The sequence below is a fragment of the Gallus gallus genome, chromosome 5 (genome assembly GCF_016699485.2).
Source record: "Gallus gallus isolate bGalGal1 chromosome 5, bGalGal1.mat.broiler.GRCg7b, whole genome shotgun sequence".
Lineage (NCBI taxonomy): Eukaryota > Metazoa > Chordata > Aves > Galliformes > Phasianidae > Gallus > Gallus gallus.
Genome location: NC_052536.1, coordinates 5,655,904 through 5,672,333, shown reverse-complemented (window position 1 = coordinate 5,672,333; position 16,430 = coordinate 5,655,904). Strand labels below are relative to the sequence as shown.

The 16,430-nt window shown below is 60.0% G+C and overlaps 1 protein-coding gene across 16 annotated transcripts in view; it reads left to right on the top strand.

Moving 5' to 3' along the window:
- Positions 1-16,430, top strand: part of WT1 (Wilms tumor 1) — an 87,657-nt gene that overhangs the window by 47,681 nt on the left and 23,546 nt on the right. For 6 of the 16 annotated variants that reach the window (XR_005859984.2, XM_040700507.2, NM_001397549.1 and 3 more), the window contains exons 1-4: positions 3,249-4,025; positions 7,556-7,678; positions 7,758-7,860; positions 12,289-12,366. Coding sequence is in view for 14 of the 16 variants with exons in the window: in XM_040700507.2 (XP_040556441.1) it covers positions 3,635-4,025; positions 7,556-7,678; positions 7,758-7,860; positions 12,289-12,366 (695 nt within the window). In the remaining 2 variants the exon portion in view is untranslated. Of the gene's footprint in view, positions 1,607-2,007; positions 2,146-2,488; positions 2,564-3,248; positions 4,026-4,210; positions 4,379-5,531; positions 7,425-7,555; positions 7,679-7,757; positions 7,861-8,332; positions 10,900-12,288; positions 12,367-12,827; positions 13,123-16,430 lie in introns of those variants that run through there. The other 10 variants (XM_040700510.2, XM_040700509.2, XM_040700512.2 and 7 more) reach the window with 9 other exon arrangements.

The following is a 16,430-nucleotide window of genomic DNA, read 5'->3' as shown; positions in this document are numbered from 1 at the left end:
GGCGCTGCCGCCCGCGGGGGGCGCTGCGAGGCGGAGCGGGCGGCCCGGGGGTCTCCCCCGCCCGAATCCGCTCCTGCGAGGAGCGCGAGGTCGGGCCGCGGTGTGAGATGCTGCCCCTCTTTGCCTCTCCGCGCTCCTGGGCAGCGGTTCGCAGCTCTGTTTCTGCCGCTCTTGGCGCTTAAGTAATCAAACTCTGCTCGGCTCCCCGAGTGAAAGGAGACAGATCCCCCATGCGCGCCGTGAGCGGCTCCGACAGCGCTGGGGATTTATCTCTGTTTAAGCCTGTCTCCCCCCGCTTCGAGCCGCGAGGGGATCGTTTATGGAGCTTAGTAAAGCGCGGTGAGAGCGGCCGGGCCGTTAACTGGTTGGCCCAGCAGCGGAGAGCGGAGCGCCGCCTGGGAGGTGCTTCACGGCCCGGGAACGGCTCCCTGAGCCCCTTTTTCCCAGGGTCGAGTGGGGCTCTCTCTGTAGAACAACTCCTGACCCAGAAATACTCGTTGGTTGGTCTCTTGGCTTTAGCCCGTGAGCAGGATCGGACGTGGATCGTTTCCCGAGAATTTTCGGTTAAAGCCATTCAGCCATCTTTCCGCCCGCCCGAGATTTGGATCGAACCGAGTTTGGAGGGCGGAGGGTGGGAAGGTCCCGGCCGTGCGGGTCGGTACCCCGGCAGAGCAGTCGCCGTATCCGGCGCCGCCGGCTCTGCGCTCTGAGCCGCGCCGAGGCCGGGATGTGACCGCTGGACTGCGGGGCGAGGCGTGATCTCGCCGGAGGGGCCCGGGTGCGGGGTTCGGACCCCCGGGCAGGAAGCGAGCGGTGACCCCGCGCCCGCCGCACCGCTTCGAAGGGGACACGCGGCCCCGGGGCGCTTTCGACCCCGCAGCGGGGGCGGGAGCTTTTATCTCTCGTTTGTGCTATCTATAAGGAAACGACTCCGGGAGCTGAGTCCGGCTGTTTCCCTCAAGTCTCCAGCCCGCCCCGCTTCTCGGGCTGCCGCGGTCGGATGAAGCCGTGTCCCGGCTCAGCTCCGAGGAGCGCCCGCCCGTTCCGCGCCGGCACCGCCCGGTGTCCCGGAGGGCTGCCGCGTGCCGGGAGGCGCAGGTGCCGGGCGCGGTGCCTTCCGCGGCGTCTCTGCGGGCCGAGCCGGCGGCCGCCGGGAGGGAGATGCGCTGATGGCCGAGGGCGCTGCTTGCTTCAGCGCTCGGCCGCGTCTGCTGGGAATGCGAGAGGCGAAGATTTGGAAGGGCTTCGGTATTCTTCCCGGGCGGAATAATGCAGACCTAAGCGATCGAGAAAACGTTGCTCGTTTTCCGGAATATTTCTCAAGTTAGGCTATTTAAAAAAGAAAAAAAAAAAAAAAGCGTGCAAACTTGAGAAACGTTCCGTTGCAGGAAGGGCTTTCCGTTTGTACCAAGAGAGGTCTGGTTTTCACGGGAAATAAAATGCTCTGCTTAAGTCGCACGAGGATTTGTATTTAAGTACGTACGTTGTAGATTCTGGAGCCGGCGGTTAACGGGACTAACTCCACATGTCGGTCTGTCGCAGAAAAGACCGGGTCCAGCAGCAGCCCCGACCTTCCCGCACCCTTCCACGCCCCGGGACCCCGCGGGTGCGGGAGCGGCGGGCTGCGGGCGCACAGCGGGGGCGGGCGGGGGCAGAGGGGAGCGGTCTCGTCGCTCCTCGGGAGCGGGCTGCGCTCGCTCATCTCCCGACACCGAATTCGTTTTGTGTGTACTCACAGAGAGCAGCAGCTCCTTCAAACTTAGGCAGCCTTTGGTTTCGGCAAAGAAACCTTTCGCTCTTATCGTACGCGCAGATTTCTGTAGCAAACGCATTTATGTACGCATCAAAGAGGGCGATTTAAAAGCGATTTGTCCGAAGACAGCCTGTGAGAATGAACGCCGTTTCTCTAGTAGCAGAACCTACGGGTGTTGCTAACCGGTGTAAGGACAACATGAAATTACACTCGACTTCGCCAGTAACGGGCCGTTTCGATTTATTTTGTTGCAGCATTTACGGTCTCAATTTTAAAACATCGTTTGGAGGTCGGCGATGGAAGCAGCGGTAACCTTTAACGCCGCGGGGAATGGGAACGCGGCAGCGCGAGTTGCCGCCGGAGGACATCGGGACCCACCCTTCCAGCGGCAGGTAACCGCTCCGCGCGGCGCTTTTATCACTGCAGCTTCGGGGGAGCGATTCTCACCGGGGCCGGGCGGGGGGCGCCACGGGAGCGCAGCCACACGCGGCCCCGCGGAGCTGTCACACGCGTGCTCTGGGGGGCTAAGCCTTCCCCCCGCCCGGTCGACAGCGGTGAGTACTTCGGGAGGAGGGGGGCAGGATCCCGCGCTTGGTGAGAGTCTATCGGGGGAGGCTGCGGGCTCCTATCTGCGCCGGGTGCCGGGGTGCGCCTGGCCGCGGCAGGCACGGCCGCGTCCCGGGGGCCTCGCCGTCCGCCCTGCCGGTAGGGGCGGGGAAAAGGTCGCGGCCCCCTGGCTGCCGGCGCTGGCCCTCCACCCGCCGAGTTGCCCGGGAGGGCCGTCCGAGATAATGCGTGAGGTGCCGCCTGGTTCGTGCTGCGGAGCCGCTGTCCGGGCTGGGTAGGGAAGGGAGGGCGCGGGTCCTCCCCGGAGCTGTGCCGGGTGAATCCCCGAATTGGGCGCTCGTTGTGCTGCGGTCCTCCCGCAGCAGCCCAGCCGCCGCCTCCCCTCAAGGCACGGGCAGCTCGGGGAACGCGGACGTCTCCCGTACGGGGAGAGCACCTGGAAAGACACTTTCCCTCGCCGGGTCGGCTCGCCCCGGGCCGGGTCACTTCCCCTCGGTCCTGCAGGGGCGGCGGCTTCTCCGCTCGGTGCCCGGGGCTGCGACCCCGCCGCCCTCGGGGCTCCCGCGGGACGTGCGCGGGGCTGCGGGAAGCGGAGCAGCACGTACTTACGGGGCCGCCCGCATCCCTCTGGCGGTCTCGCCACGTCTCCCAAAGCGAAGGGATGTTAGGGTGAGATTTAGTGGCGCTTGCACCGGAGGAAGGGTGGGAGGGATGCGTAGGGGAGATATATTCTCCCACAGTAACCTCTCCCCCTCCATCCCCGCGCCCCCCCCCCCCCGTCCCCCTCCCCCGGCTGGCCCGGGTCGGTTCAGCAGAGCGGGCTGTGGGCAGCCCCTTGACGAAGGTTGTGTGAATGGAGGATCGTCGCGGCTGACTCCTCCTCCCCTGCGAGCGCCTCTATTTGAGCTTTGCAAAGTTGAGGGCGAGCAGGCAGCCGAGGTGCGGCGTGCGAGGCGGCTGTGCCCCCCCCTCCCTATCCCCCCCCCCCGGCACGCGCGGACAGACACACGGCCGCACACACGGACACGCGGCCGCACGGACACGCGCGCACCCCACCCTGCGCTGCGAGCGGGCACAGCCCCGGAGGCGATCCTGGAGAACAACCTTTCCCTGTCGCTGCTGCCCGCTCCCGCCGGGCTGGACCCGGGGAGCTGCGTCGCGGAGCAAACCTCTCCCAAGGGGCTGAGCTCTCCGGCCTGGTGCCTGCAGCCGGAGCCGGCCTCCGGCCTGGCGGGCAGAGGCCAGGTGTCCTGGAATAAGTGCGGCCCGGGGGGAGACTGGCTGCCCGGCGGCAGGCAGAAGGTCTGCGAGCAGATGGGGTCCGACGTCCGGGACCTGAACGCGCTGCTGCCCTCCGTGCCCTCCCTACCGGGCAACAGCAACTGCGCCATGCCGGTGAGCAGCGCGGCGCAGTGGGCTCCCGTCCTGGACTTCCCCCCGGGGGCCTCCTACGGCTCGCTGGGGCCGCACTCCTTCATCAAGCAGGAACCCAGCTGGAACGGGTCGGACCCGCACGAGGAGCAGTACCTGAGCGCTTTCACCGTCCACTTCTCCGGGCAGTTCACGGGCACGGCCGGGGCCTGCCGCTACGGGCCCTTCGGCGCCCCGCCGCCCAGCCAGCCGCCCTCCGGCCAGGCCAGGATGTTCCCCAACGGGCCCTACCTGCCCAACTGCCTGGAGAGCCAGCAAGCCATTCGCAACCAGGGTAAGGGCGGCGCCGCCGAGCACCGGCCTCGGGCTCAGCCCCGCGGGCACCGCCGCAGCCTCGCCGGGCCGCGTTCGCCGCACGCGCGGAGCCCGCGGCCGTCGTGCGGGGTTCGGCGGGCGGCCCCTCCCGCATCCCTCCCGCATCCCTCCCGCCCCGCGCCGCCGCCGCGCCCCTCCGAGCAGCTCCGGGAGCCGCGGGCGGCTCTCCACGGTCACAGCGGGCTGCGGCGGGCGGCCTCGGCCCTGGCTGGAGCAGCCTCCTCTCTTCTCGGGGCTGTGTTCGGGCTGGGGACGGTCCCGACGTGGAGATGGGACCGTTCCCTCCGCGAGCCGCGCACCGAAGGGGCGGGGGTAGAGTTGTTTACCTCGTCCTGAATACGCGGGCTGCTGTCCGCGCCGTGCTGTTCTCCGGGCGCTTGTCGGACTGACCTCGGGAGCGCTGGCTCCTCGGGCCGGGCCGCGCGCACCAGGCGGCTTCTGGTTCCCTCTCGGCGGCTCCGCGGCCGGGACACGGCGGGCTGCGAGCGTCGCGGCCCCGCGGTTCGCGCTGCCCCCAGAAATTCGCGTGGGTTGCGCGGCAAACGATCGGTCAGCCCCCGCCTGCGGAACGGGGTTATCGCCTAATGGTTTTTCTTCCAGCGGCCGCAATGTAAACATCTGCTGGCGCTAACGCGAGCGAGGAAGGAGAGCGCTCGGAGCTCTCGGTGGGGATCCCCGGGCTGCGCCTGCCGCCGCGCTCCGGCCCCGCACTGCCCGGCCCTGGGGAAGCTGGCCGGGCGCGGCGGGGCGGCCGGAGGAGCGGGCCCGGAGCCGCGCTCTCGCAGCCGACTTCACCGGAGAGGCTCGGGGCCGGCTCTGTGCTGCCGGCGGGTGTTCTGCTCTTCCGCGGCCCTGCGGCCAGCCTCGGGCCGCAGGTATGGTACGACGGGTGGCGGGCCCGCCAGTACCCGGCCGTTTCGGGGTGCCTTTGCTCCCAGGCGGGCAGCGAAGGGAGGTGGGCCGGGGGGAGGGAGAGGAGGCCCGGGCCCGGCGGTTGCCGGTCTGCGATGTCGAAAAACTGGGAGCGGAGCGCGGGGCCCAGCTCGGCTGGGGAAGTTACGCAGCATCCCCCGAGGCGCGGCACGGGGCCCCGCTGGTGTTGCTCGGACACCTGAACGCGTTTCAGATATCTGAGCCGGTTTTAATCGCCGAGCAGAAGCAATGACGAGAAGGGCGAGGGAATGAGCCTCGGCCTATGCGGGTGGGTGTGCGGCTATCCTCTGATTTCATAGCCCCCCAAAGCGAAAGGGAGCCTTTAACGCTCAGAAGCAGCCGTCTACGCTGCGGCCTTGGGCCCGGCAGGGCTCCGTGCGGGCGGCTCCGCAGCTCGCGGGCGCACTGCTGTCCCCCCGAGGCGGCGGACGGGCGGGCGGCAGCTCCCGCACTCGGCAGCGAGTCGCTGTGCTGAGCGGCGCTGCCCCGAGGCGGGCGAGCAGGTGTGTGCGTGGCCGTGCCCCGCTGCGGGGGGCAGAGCTCGGGCAGCGCGGCTGCGGCGCGGCCCCTCCCTCCCTCCCTCCCGCTCCGTCCCGGCCGGGCAGCGCTCCTTCCTTCGGCGAGGAGGAACTCGGCGAAGGGTGCTCGCTTTTCTATTGATTGATTTATTTATTCTCGGCGACGGATAAAACGTTCTTGTTTTCGCTCTCCTCAAGGTTGAAGTCCCGGGCTTATAGCCCGTTCTTCCGACCGTGGGAAAGACGTTACCTTGGCTCTGCGATGACACTTCAGCCGAGTCTGGGCCGGGGCGTGGGGGTAGGGAGCGAGGCTTTGGAAGCTCTGCCCAGCTTTCCCCCTTCTGGTCCGCCTGTCTCCTTCACCCAGCTGGGCTCCTCCACAACTGGAGTCCTCCGGCGGACCCCGTGCTGCAGCAGCTGTATAGCTTTCAATTATTTTCAGCACATTTTAATCAGGCCCGGCTCTGATAACGCCCTAATTAAAGAGACCTCGCTATCGGCAGCTCGGTTCAGAACTCGGCTTTCTTATCACATTCCTGAAGCTTTGGGTCAGGCAACACCGGAAAATGCGGCCAAAACATCGTTCTACTCCGAGCTGCATTGTGAAGGTCACCGAAAGTCTGCGCCGGGCCAGAAGTAACGTAGAAAGTGTCAGTGTTTTCTGAAAGTGGGGAAAAAAAAAAGGAAGAAGAAAAGGCAGAGGGAAAAGAGGGAAAGGGAGTTGAAGGTTGAGCCTCTGCCCCGAGGGCCAAGGGAGGAGATAAGGAGCGAGGAGCAGCTGTGGGCCGGCAGCCCTCACGGTACCGCGCTGTCAGCGCCGCTCGCACCGCCGTGAGCGGCTCCGGGTGGGGGGCGGCGATGGGCCGGGGCGAGAGAGCCCCGCCGTGCCGGGGTCGGCTCCAACCCGTCGCGAAGGTGAGGGCTATTTTTCCCCTTCCCCCTTCCCCCCCTCCCAGTTCTGCAGGTTCATTAAATTCCGTAGTGCGGCTGGGTCCAATTTACTGTCCGTAGAGACAGATCAACTGCGGGAGCGGCACCCGGATCCCTGCGTTACCCCCATCGTAACGCCTCGGGAAAGCGCCTGTGGTTATCAGCCGGGCACCCGCGCCCAAAGGGGGCTGGCAGAGGAACCCGGGGGTGCCGGAGCGGGCTGAGAGACGGGACGGGGTGAGAGCGGGCGCTCGGGGCCGGCCTCGTTTGTTTTCCCAGCCCGCGCCGGGCTTTCTGTTTTGTTTTGTTGGAAGAGTGGCTTCGGAGGAGCTCGGTTCTGGGGGTAACTGCTGACGATCCGAGAAGCCGCCGAGATAATATTACTTTGTAATTACTTTCTTAGCCGAAGTTGTTTAGCCAGCTCCAAGTCATTAATGAAAGTCGGTGTCCGAGCACCTGATTTACGGGCTCGCGGCGGCCCGGGGTCAGCAGAGGTGCTCGCGTTCCATCTGAATCTGCCCGGCGTAGGAAACCAAATCGGCTGTTTGTTATTTTGGAGAGCAATTTTCGCTGAAAGGAGGAGTTTTAGTTCTGCGCGTAACGTTCTTTATTGCAGACTCTTCAGAAAGCTGCTCTTAAAAACAAAACAAAACAAAAAAAAACCAGAGAGATTAAAGGGTAACTTCTAAATTGGAAACGGCAGAGGAGGAGTACACAGAGCAGATGGGAATCTTCCTCTTTAATACGAGCAACAATTAATGAAAACATCCTTTTTATTACCGAAGCCGATCTGTTCTCTTGAAACGTGAACGAGACTTCCGACTTTCCGCCCTCCGGAGCGGGCTGCCCGCCTCGGCCCTCCCGCGGGGCCGTCCCCTGCACCCCGGCAGCCCCACACCCGGTACCCCCACACCCCTCGGGGGTCATACGGCGTTTCCCGGAGCCCTCAGCCCCGCCAGGCGGTAGTGGGAGCGGAGGTGGGGAGGCCGCTGGCCGCAGCTGGGGGCTGCCCCGGGGGGGTCTCTCACCCGACGGCCGCGTGGAGCCGCCCTGCGGAGGGCAGGTGCGGGCCGGGCGGCCTCTGACCCCACGGTGCTTTCTCCGGCAGGTTACGGCACCGTGGCCTTTGACGGGACTCCGAGCTACGGCCACACGCCGTCTCACCACGCCGCGCAGTTTACGAACCACTCTTTCAAACACGAAGACCCCATGAGCCAGCAGCCATCTCTAGGTAATGGCTCCCGGCCGGCGCGGCGCGGGGCTGGGCGGCGGCCGCGGCACGGGCTAACCCTGTCCCGCTTTCTCCGCAGGGGACCAGCAGTACTCGGTGCCCCCTCCGGTGTACGGCTGTCACACCCCCACGGACAGCTGCACGGGCAGCCAGGCCCTGCTCCTGCGGACCCCCTACAACAGGTACCTCCGCCTCGCCCCGTTCCCCCTCCCCTCGGTTCGCGTCGGCTGCCGCTCGGACGGCTCTGCCGCCGTTGTGTTGCGCCAACGGCTTTCTCTTGCAGCGGGGAAGGAACGTCGGGTCTGGCTTTCTCTTGAAACAAACAAACAAACCCAAAACAATGACAACAACAAAAAGGACAATAGGATGCACACGTTTAAGGAAAAAAAAAAAACCAAACCGGGCCCTGGCCCCGCAGCCCAGAAACGCCTCGGGCAGGTGCCGTTCCTGGGCTGCAGGGCTTCGCCGGCCGAGCCCGGTCCGAGCGTGGGCCAGAACATCCCTGGCTGCACGAGGTGCGGCCCGGCTGGGCAGAGGAGGGCAGGGCAGGGCCGGCGGCCCGCGGTGCGGGTGCGAGCAGAGCGTGTGCGGGGTCGGGCGGGCGCTCGGGCGGTTGTACGCCAGTTCCCTGAAAGGTTTCGGCTCCACTCCCTGGAGCGGAGGGGACCGGGCCGCAGAGAGGGGATTTTTCGAGAACGGGGCAATACCGCCCTCGGGTTTCCTTGCTGGGAGGAAAGCGTGCGTGGAGTTTTGCCCCCGCAAACAGAAGGCCCGCTGCAATCGCGGCTTCCCTTCTTTTTTTGGTGTGGCGTGGGGGCTGGGCGTGCCTCTCGCAGTTTTACAACGTGTTTAGTGAGAAGTTCCCCAAAATTTATTCTTCAACTTTTTGTGAACTTGGAGCCGGTCCCGTATCTCGGAGTTGCTAAGTAACTGCAGCACACAAAACAACACCCCTGCGCGAAGGAAGCCGCAGCGGCTCCTCTCATAGGCCGGGTCTATCGCCTCTGATTAATCAGCACTGGAAGCGGGACAACACAATTCTGTCACTTCCAGAAGCCGCTTCGCTAACGAACGTGAGTTGACGTCAAGGGAAGGAGGGAATGAGGTAATGAAGGAAGGAAAGAAGCCTATCCAGAGAGATTAGCGTGCGGAATAATTGGCGGGGAGAGCTCCTGGCCGAGGCGACCGAAGCGGTTCCCCTCGCGGGGCCATCTATAAATAGGCTTTGCGGGGAGCCCTCGGAGGGCCGCGCGCCCCGCGGGGTTTCTCTGCCCTCGGGGGGACGGCTCCTCCGCCGCTCTGCTCTGCGCTTTGGCCGCCGGCTCCGAGCTCAGTGAAGGCTGCAGCTCTTCCCTCGAGCGGGGACCCTCCGGGAGAGCCGGTGCGAAACCTGCCCAACTCGCGCCGTTTCCCCAGCGAGCAGCTCCGGTTCTTCCGAGGAGTCTGCAAAGCGTGAACCGAGGGGTTCTTTTTCTCTCGTTCCGCTGAAGTGGTCTTTCGTACGTCTAGTGGGGGTGAGCCCGATCCCGACAGGAGCTGTGCCTGTGCCGAGGGCTCTTGGCGGCAGCCAGCAGGGATGCGTGGCGCGTCGGTCGGAGCAGAGCCCGCTCCGTGCCGAGGGGCAGCCCCGTAGCACACGTCCCGCTTCAGCATCGCGGCCAGAACAGGTGGCTGAGCCCGAGCACCCCTTGTCCTCACCTCCGCGGGCGCAGAGGCATCCGGAGAAAAACGACTTTCCTCGCACACAAGCGTTTTGCGAGGAGGTGCCGCCGAGGCAAGCGGGCGGCCAGGTGCTGTGCAGAGACGAGCCTGCCTCGCTGGCCGCGTTTCCGGCGGCCTGAAAACCAACCGCCTTCATTTTGTCCAGCGCTGATTTGACAGAATCTGTATTACCGTTCGTAAGCCCGTTTTCACCTCGTGCCCGTCTGCGCAGCTTCAGGCTCAGCCCCGCAGTGCCCGTGCCCATAGAGCGGGCGCTGCCGGCCGCCTTTAGCCGTGGAACGGGGCGGCGTGGCGGAGGGCAGGAACTCGGGATAGTGGGGCATTACCTCTTTCCCCAGCGGGGGCGGCGGGCAGCGTTCGTCCCACACCGCCCACCCTTTGCGCATCCGTGGCGCGCGGCGTGAGGTGCGCTGCGGCGGGGCTGCCGGGCCTCCCACGGAGGGTACATCGACCCCCGCCCCAACCGAGCCCTCGGCTCTGCTCGGCCTCACGCCCTCCCGCTGCGTCCCGTCGGGCTCCGTCCGAGCGGGCGGGTGACCGCTGGGCGGCTTTTGCCCGAGACGCAGCTGGGCACGGGCGGCCGTGGGGCGGTGAGGTGGGGATGTGAACTTTTCTACCTCGCGCTGCTTGATGTAGTAAACATGCCCGATGTTGAAAATTTACTGTGAGTCACACTTACAAAGACTTTAAAAGTGGAGGAGTCTCGGTTCAGATTATAGCTCTCTCTGTGCAGAGGTCAAGAACTCGGTAATACCGCGGTGCAGGCCAAAACAAACTCTATATGATCTACTACTGGTTTCCTTTTAAGTTCCTTTTTTTGCTCCGCGTGGACTTCCTTTTATTCCACTCCAACTTACATTAATCCCGTTGTAGAAACGTTCCCCCCTTCCTCTCCTTTCTCTTTAGAAGCAACTCCGTAATGAAAATAAGTTATTTTTAGCGTCTCCGTTGTGGCCGTTTGGAGGGCCAACGATTCCGATTGGAATCAATGCAGGCACGTCCCTAGGGACCCGTTTCCCTTCTCCTAACCCAAGCCCCGTTCGAAGCAGAGATGTTGACTACAGCTGCTAATTTCACGAGCTCATCTCCGGGTCCCGTCAATAACAAGCCGCGCCGACGCGTGAACGGGGCGAGGGATGTCCCGCACTCCGTCACGCGTCGGATGCGACGTGCTCCATCCTTCGGCGATGCCCCCGGTGTCCCCCCGCATCCCACCGCGTGCCCGAAGGCCAGCGCGGCCCCGGCCCCAGCTCTCCGCCAGCCTCCGCGGGGCCGTCCGGGTCCGGCACCGGCTACAGAGGGGGTCCTCGTCCCCCTCCTCACGCAGCCCATCCCGCCGGGAAGCGCTGGGCTGCCGTGGGGGCTGCGGGGCGGGGAGCGGAGCGCGGCCGGGAACCGCGAGGCAGGAGGGGGCTTAAAGGAAGCTGGAGGTGGAACGGGACGGCGGGCTCAGTCCGGGGGCTCTCGGTTTGGACGCTGTCACCCGACGGCGGCGTGCGGTACGGTGGCTGCTGGCGAGTGACAAGATGAATAAGTGTATTACTTTATGAAAAAGCAAAGGAGGGGAAAAAGTGGATATCGTGGGGGAGGCTCTTATAAATGAACTGTCAAGGGAAAGAAAGTTAAAGGGAAATCTCCTGCTGTAAATGCATCGGGCGGGCACTTCTAATAAAAATCAGGGTCCTGGAGGAATTAATTACGGCAGCATTACAGGAAGAATTCGTGGAATTGCAAAACGTAGTTGGCACAGACCAGCACGAGCTGCTATTGCAAATGGGGAAACTGCAGGAGAGTTTAACAATCCCCGAGCTGATATGCGGGACATTGTAGTAGCATAATAGCAGTTCAGACACACTAATGAATAATAGCGTCCGGTGATACTGACAAATGGTACCGCGCATACTTCGAGATTGAAGTCACTTAATTTGTTTTTATATGCAAAAGCTTCCCACTGGAATCTGACTTTTTTAGGTCGTTTCTACCTGCCACGCAGAAAAAAGAAGAAGAAGGAAAAAAAAATGCCCTCTTTAGTCACAGGATGAGAGAAACTCGCTGCCCGAGCACGGCGAATCCCGGCGCGATTAATCAGCCTCGACGCGCCTTATTGCGAATGCCCGTTCCCCACCCGGCATCGATCGCGGCGCCCGGCGCAGGGGCCGCTCCGGCCCGCAGCCCTCCCCGGGAGCCTCGGGCCCGGCTCCGCCTCCCGCCGGCACCGCGCGGGCCCCGCTCAGCCCCGCGCCGTGCCCGGTCCGGAGCAGCCGCGGGTGCCGCCGTCGCTGCCGGTTCCCAGCGCGCCGCAGCGAGCGGGCAGACATCCCAGCGCGTTCCCGTCGCGAGCTTAGTTTATCGCTCAGCCACTCCATTATTCTTCGGCCTGTCAGGCCCCTAGATGTTGTACCATCCATCACGAGTCACGATAGCTGTTTCACTCCATTAACCACGTGATCTTTTACACTCCCGGTTAAAACAGTTAACAGATTTGCCTTTTTAAAACAAATAATCTGCTTTGTTTGCCCGCGGGTCTCTATTCTTTCCATTAATTTAAATGTGCCAATATCGGTTGCGACTTCTCTGCAAGGGGAAAAGCTTCGTGTCTCAGCTTCCAGGCAGGCACGCATTTACAGGCTTGTAGGTCACAAGGGAGTCCCTTCCCTTCCCTTCCCTTCCCTTCCCTTCCCTTCCCTTCCCTTCCCTTCCCTTCCCTTCCCTTCCCTTCTTCTCCTTTTCCCGATGAACGAATGATTACATCGATAAGATGCATTACATAACTAAATATGTTACTGTTTGTAGACCTAAAGACGACAACGAAATGTTGCTATTTAGACGAGTCGGTGCTAACCCTTTGGCGCTGCCTTTGGTCCTAACTCTGGCTATTTCCACCACAGTGACAATTTGTACCAAATGACGTCACAGCTGGAATGCATGACATGGAACCAAATGAACCTGGGATCCACGCTGAAGGGGTAAGCGCTGCGCTCCTGTCCCACCTTTCGCCCAAAGCGGCCGCATTAGGCAGTCGGCGTCCCGTTCGATTTGACGGCCGGACCGATGTCGCGGCGCCCAGCACGAACAGCGGAGCCGCGCCCCGCCGCAGAGCGGCTGCCGGCACCCCGCGAGCCGATCTCCCTGGGGCCGCCCGCCGCCCTCCCGACGGGCCGCCCCGGCTGCCCCTTCCTACCGCCCCTCTTCCCTTTCCCTCCCTTCGCCGGGCCCTGCGTCCTGTGTCCCGGCCCGCCGCCTCCCGGCTTCCTTCCTCCCGGCCATTGTCGCCCTCCCACCTGCGGGGAAGAGGCTCCGGCCCGCCTCCCCCGCGGGGCTTCCTGCCGCCGGCCGCGCAGGAAGGCCCCGAGGCGCCGCGGGGCCCCGCCGGGGTGGCGGCCACCGCGGGGACGGCGCTCCCCGACCCGCGGCCCGGCCGGGGTCTGCGCGGCGGTCCTCCCCGCGCGGGTGCCGCGGGAGCGGAGGGGCGCGGAGCGACCCCGGCGGGGCGGGGCCGATCGGCAGTCCGTGCCCGGTGCCCCGGCGGCGCTCCCCTGGGCTGGTTGTCCCCCGAGGGAGCTTCGGGCTGGGGGAGGGCCGCTCGGCCGGTGCGCCGCCGTAAATTCACCTCGCTTCAGACCACTGCTGCCGTGAGCGAAAGGGCCACCTTTGGATCCTAGTCGAGGCAGAGCCAAAGGCTGCCTGCTGTGCCCCGAGTAGCGGAAACTTCCCTCCCGAAGGTTGGTATCGCCGACGTGCTTTGAGGCGTTCCCGCTGCCTAAGCACATGCTGGCAGTCTCACTTGAGCAGCAAGAGAAATCCAGAAAATACCACCTACGCCTGTGCTTTCACAGTTGGCCATGAGCGCGGAAGCCTTGGTTGGTACTGACTTAGTCCATGCAGTACAGTGCTGTTGCATGAAGGATGCAATATCCTGGATCTGCTTCTGGCTCTCTCACAAAGGGTGCTGGAAGGCTGCGGGGACAGATAATAGCGTAGTAGCCTATGTATGTTAGAATGACCTGAACTGAGGCTGAGGAGATCTGCCAAGGACATCTCTTGTGTTAAAGAAGATCCCCAAATCCTACCATTGTGCACAGTTCAGTGCCTTTGCTGCCGAGCCTTTCTTTTTAAAGGTTATTTCCTACATGTTTTTCCGTAACTGTTTGTGATTTCCTCTTTAATCTGTGCACTTTAAAGCTCAGTCATTGCAATGTTAGACACTGTTTTGTCTCTTCTGAAGAAAATATCCTGCAAAATGGAGTAACGCATCAACCTTGACTGAGGTCCAAGTTATTAAAGCGAGGAAGAGGTTATTCTTTGGGGAACTCAGTGAAGAGAAAAAAAAAAAAAGACACAATAGAAATATTAAAGGAGTAGTGAGCAAAATAAATGGCTTTTTACTTGTCCAGGAGTCAGGCTGTTAGCAGTGTAAAGTATGTGACCTAGAATGCATGAAAGAGGGGGAAGAAAAAAAGAAAAGGAGAAACCATGATGAATGATCTATGGTAAAACAAAGCTGAGAGTTTTGGTGTAGGCCAAGGTTGTAGAATCTGTGGAAAATCAGTGCTAGACATAGCCTCATCTCTGGTAATATGAGCCAAAATAGTTATCTGTCTTTTCTGGCTGAGAGTTACAATACACAGCACCTCCAAGCTCAGTTGCCATGAACATAAGGTATTCTTCCCAAGATTTACATCTTTAAAATATATGAACTGTTCATAAGTGATTCCCAGGCGTTTAGTATTTCAGATGCTTTTCTCAATCTTGTAATTTAAGAATTTTGGAATCGGTCTTTCTGTTGAAATACAGAGCTTCTAGATTCTGTCCAATGATGACAGTCCTTGGTTAGCTCCTTGCCTTGGGTTCTTCCCAGCACTTCTTCCTGGCTTAGCTAAGACTTACTTGTGTGCCTTGCAATCAGGAAGAAAACATTACCAGTAAGTTCTGCAAGTAGTTAGAGAGCTCTGCTATCATCTACAACTTAGGTACTCTTGACAGTGGACCAGTTCAGTAGTTTGATATTTGGCCATGAATACTGTCAGGTGGTCAAAGCTGTGTCCTTTTCACTCATCATGACAATCTCTCCTGTTGAGCTGTGAGAAGGACAAGAAGCTTCTTCATTTCTCTGGGTTCCAGTCTTTGGTGCCTTCAGTAAGTGTGTTAAGGAATGGCAGAAGGCACAGCTTGAATGTCAGGCTGAGGCCAACATTGAAGGGGATGGAACAGAGTGCCTGTCCAGGCACTGCTAACTGGTGGAGAGAGAAACACGAGGTGAACAGAGGTGCTGTCTTCTGACAGCACAGCAATGTGAAAGACTGGCAAGTGAAAGGGAGAGGTGTACGCAGGGAGGTGGGTAGAAATGTTGCAGTTAGACTGGTTCAGAATATGGAGTCGGTTCCTGAATGTTAAATTGTAGACATTCATGCCTGTTGGTAAGCCAAAAGGAAGTCTGATGGCCCTAAATAAGCATCTCTGAAAGGAGCTGTTCCTGGAGATGACGACAGCCCCCTGCTGCTGCTGTATAGTCCAAGCGACTTGAATTTTAGGTTTGGAATGCCATAGGGTTGAGATCAAGTTGTGCTTGTAAATCATGTGAAGTCCTCAAGGAAGGGAAGAACAGTCCACATTCGCTAACCCGTGAGCTAACATTTTAGTTGTGTGTTGCCTATCTGGAGACTTCTCTGTCATTCTGAGCTTTGGGCAGAAGAGAGGGCTGTCTTCTTGTCTGCTGGAGTTGCCACGTAAATGGGCAATTTGAGGGATCTGAGGGGAAAGCTTCAAGCTTAATGCAGTGAAGGTCACTGTTTGCTGATGGTATTTTGTGGTACTTGGTTGTGAGGCTGGGACCTGGTTTATACTGCTGCAAGAAAGCTGTGGGTCCTCAGATCCCAGATGTCTCAGGATGGATGTCATAAATCTGTGGACACTTTTTCCCTCAGCTTCTGCCCTTGTATTACTTTTTTATTTGTACAATGTGGAAAATGCTATTGCCCTTCATAGTATTATTGTAAAGGCAGTCCTCACAACTTTAAAATCCTCTGATATTGTGACATATTCTGTATAAAAGGGAGGGACATAGAAGTAATGTATACCAAGCAGGAAATGATATGGCATGATAGACAACAGTAGCCACATACCCAATGACAAGACTTTATAGAAATATTGCATGGTTTTATCTTCAGCTGCTTGAATGAGAGTTGTAAGCCATATTTCTGACGTTAACCTGAAGTCATATATAAAGGCAGACAAGTGTAATGGCTTTCTTTTAACCTTTTGCTTCTGCTTGTGTTTTAAATGGTCAGCATGTTTGAAGGACGTTTGTACGTATTCTGCTTGCTCGTGTCCACTGGAAGGAAAATTAGGTATGATCTTTGTAGAATGCTATTAAAACTGCATCTCAAACAACATAGGGAAAACTTACTTTGCCTAGGAGTGAACTGTAAAGGTTTTTGAGTTTTCTATAATGGTATTATTAGTAATGTATGGAGGTGTAAAACCTCCTACTCAGGGTCAGTTCTGCAGTTAACATGAATTTGAAATGGACAATGACCCACTGCCTATGGTACTCCATTTTCCCTTTCCCAGTGATAACTGAGGGTCTCATTTTGAAGGGAAGTGTTGGGTGAAATCCCGATTCTACTGCAGTCAAAGTAGAAAAACCCCAAGCTGTTGAAGTCAATGAGACCAGGGTCCCCTGAAGTCCAGTGCCTTCCTCTTGTCAGCCGGCTGGTTTTCTCATTGGAGATGGCAGCATGGCTTCAGTATGTGAAATAACATTTTTGTAACGTTCATTGCCTTGGAAAGTACAGATAAAAATGCAGCTTTATAGTCCACACTCCGTAATGGTGTTAGACAAAAAACAGGCAGACATGCGATCTTCTATATAACTAATCAGAATCTCTTTGCTGTCTCCATACATATTTTTCCCAGGGTGCTAGGATGGTAAATATTTTAGCAGAGGGAATTAACTCTACTTCTCTTCCTTTCTGTTCTGTTATCAATGGGACTAGCCCACACCCTCACTTTGCCTCATTTTTGGCTCTGT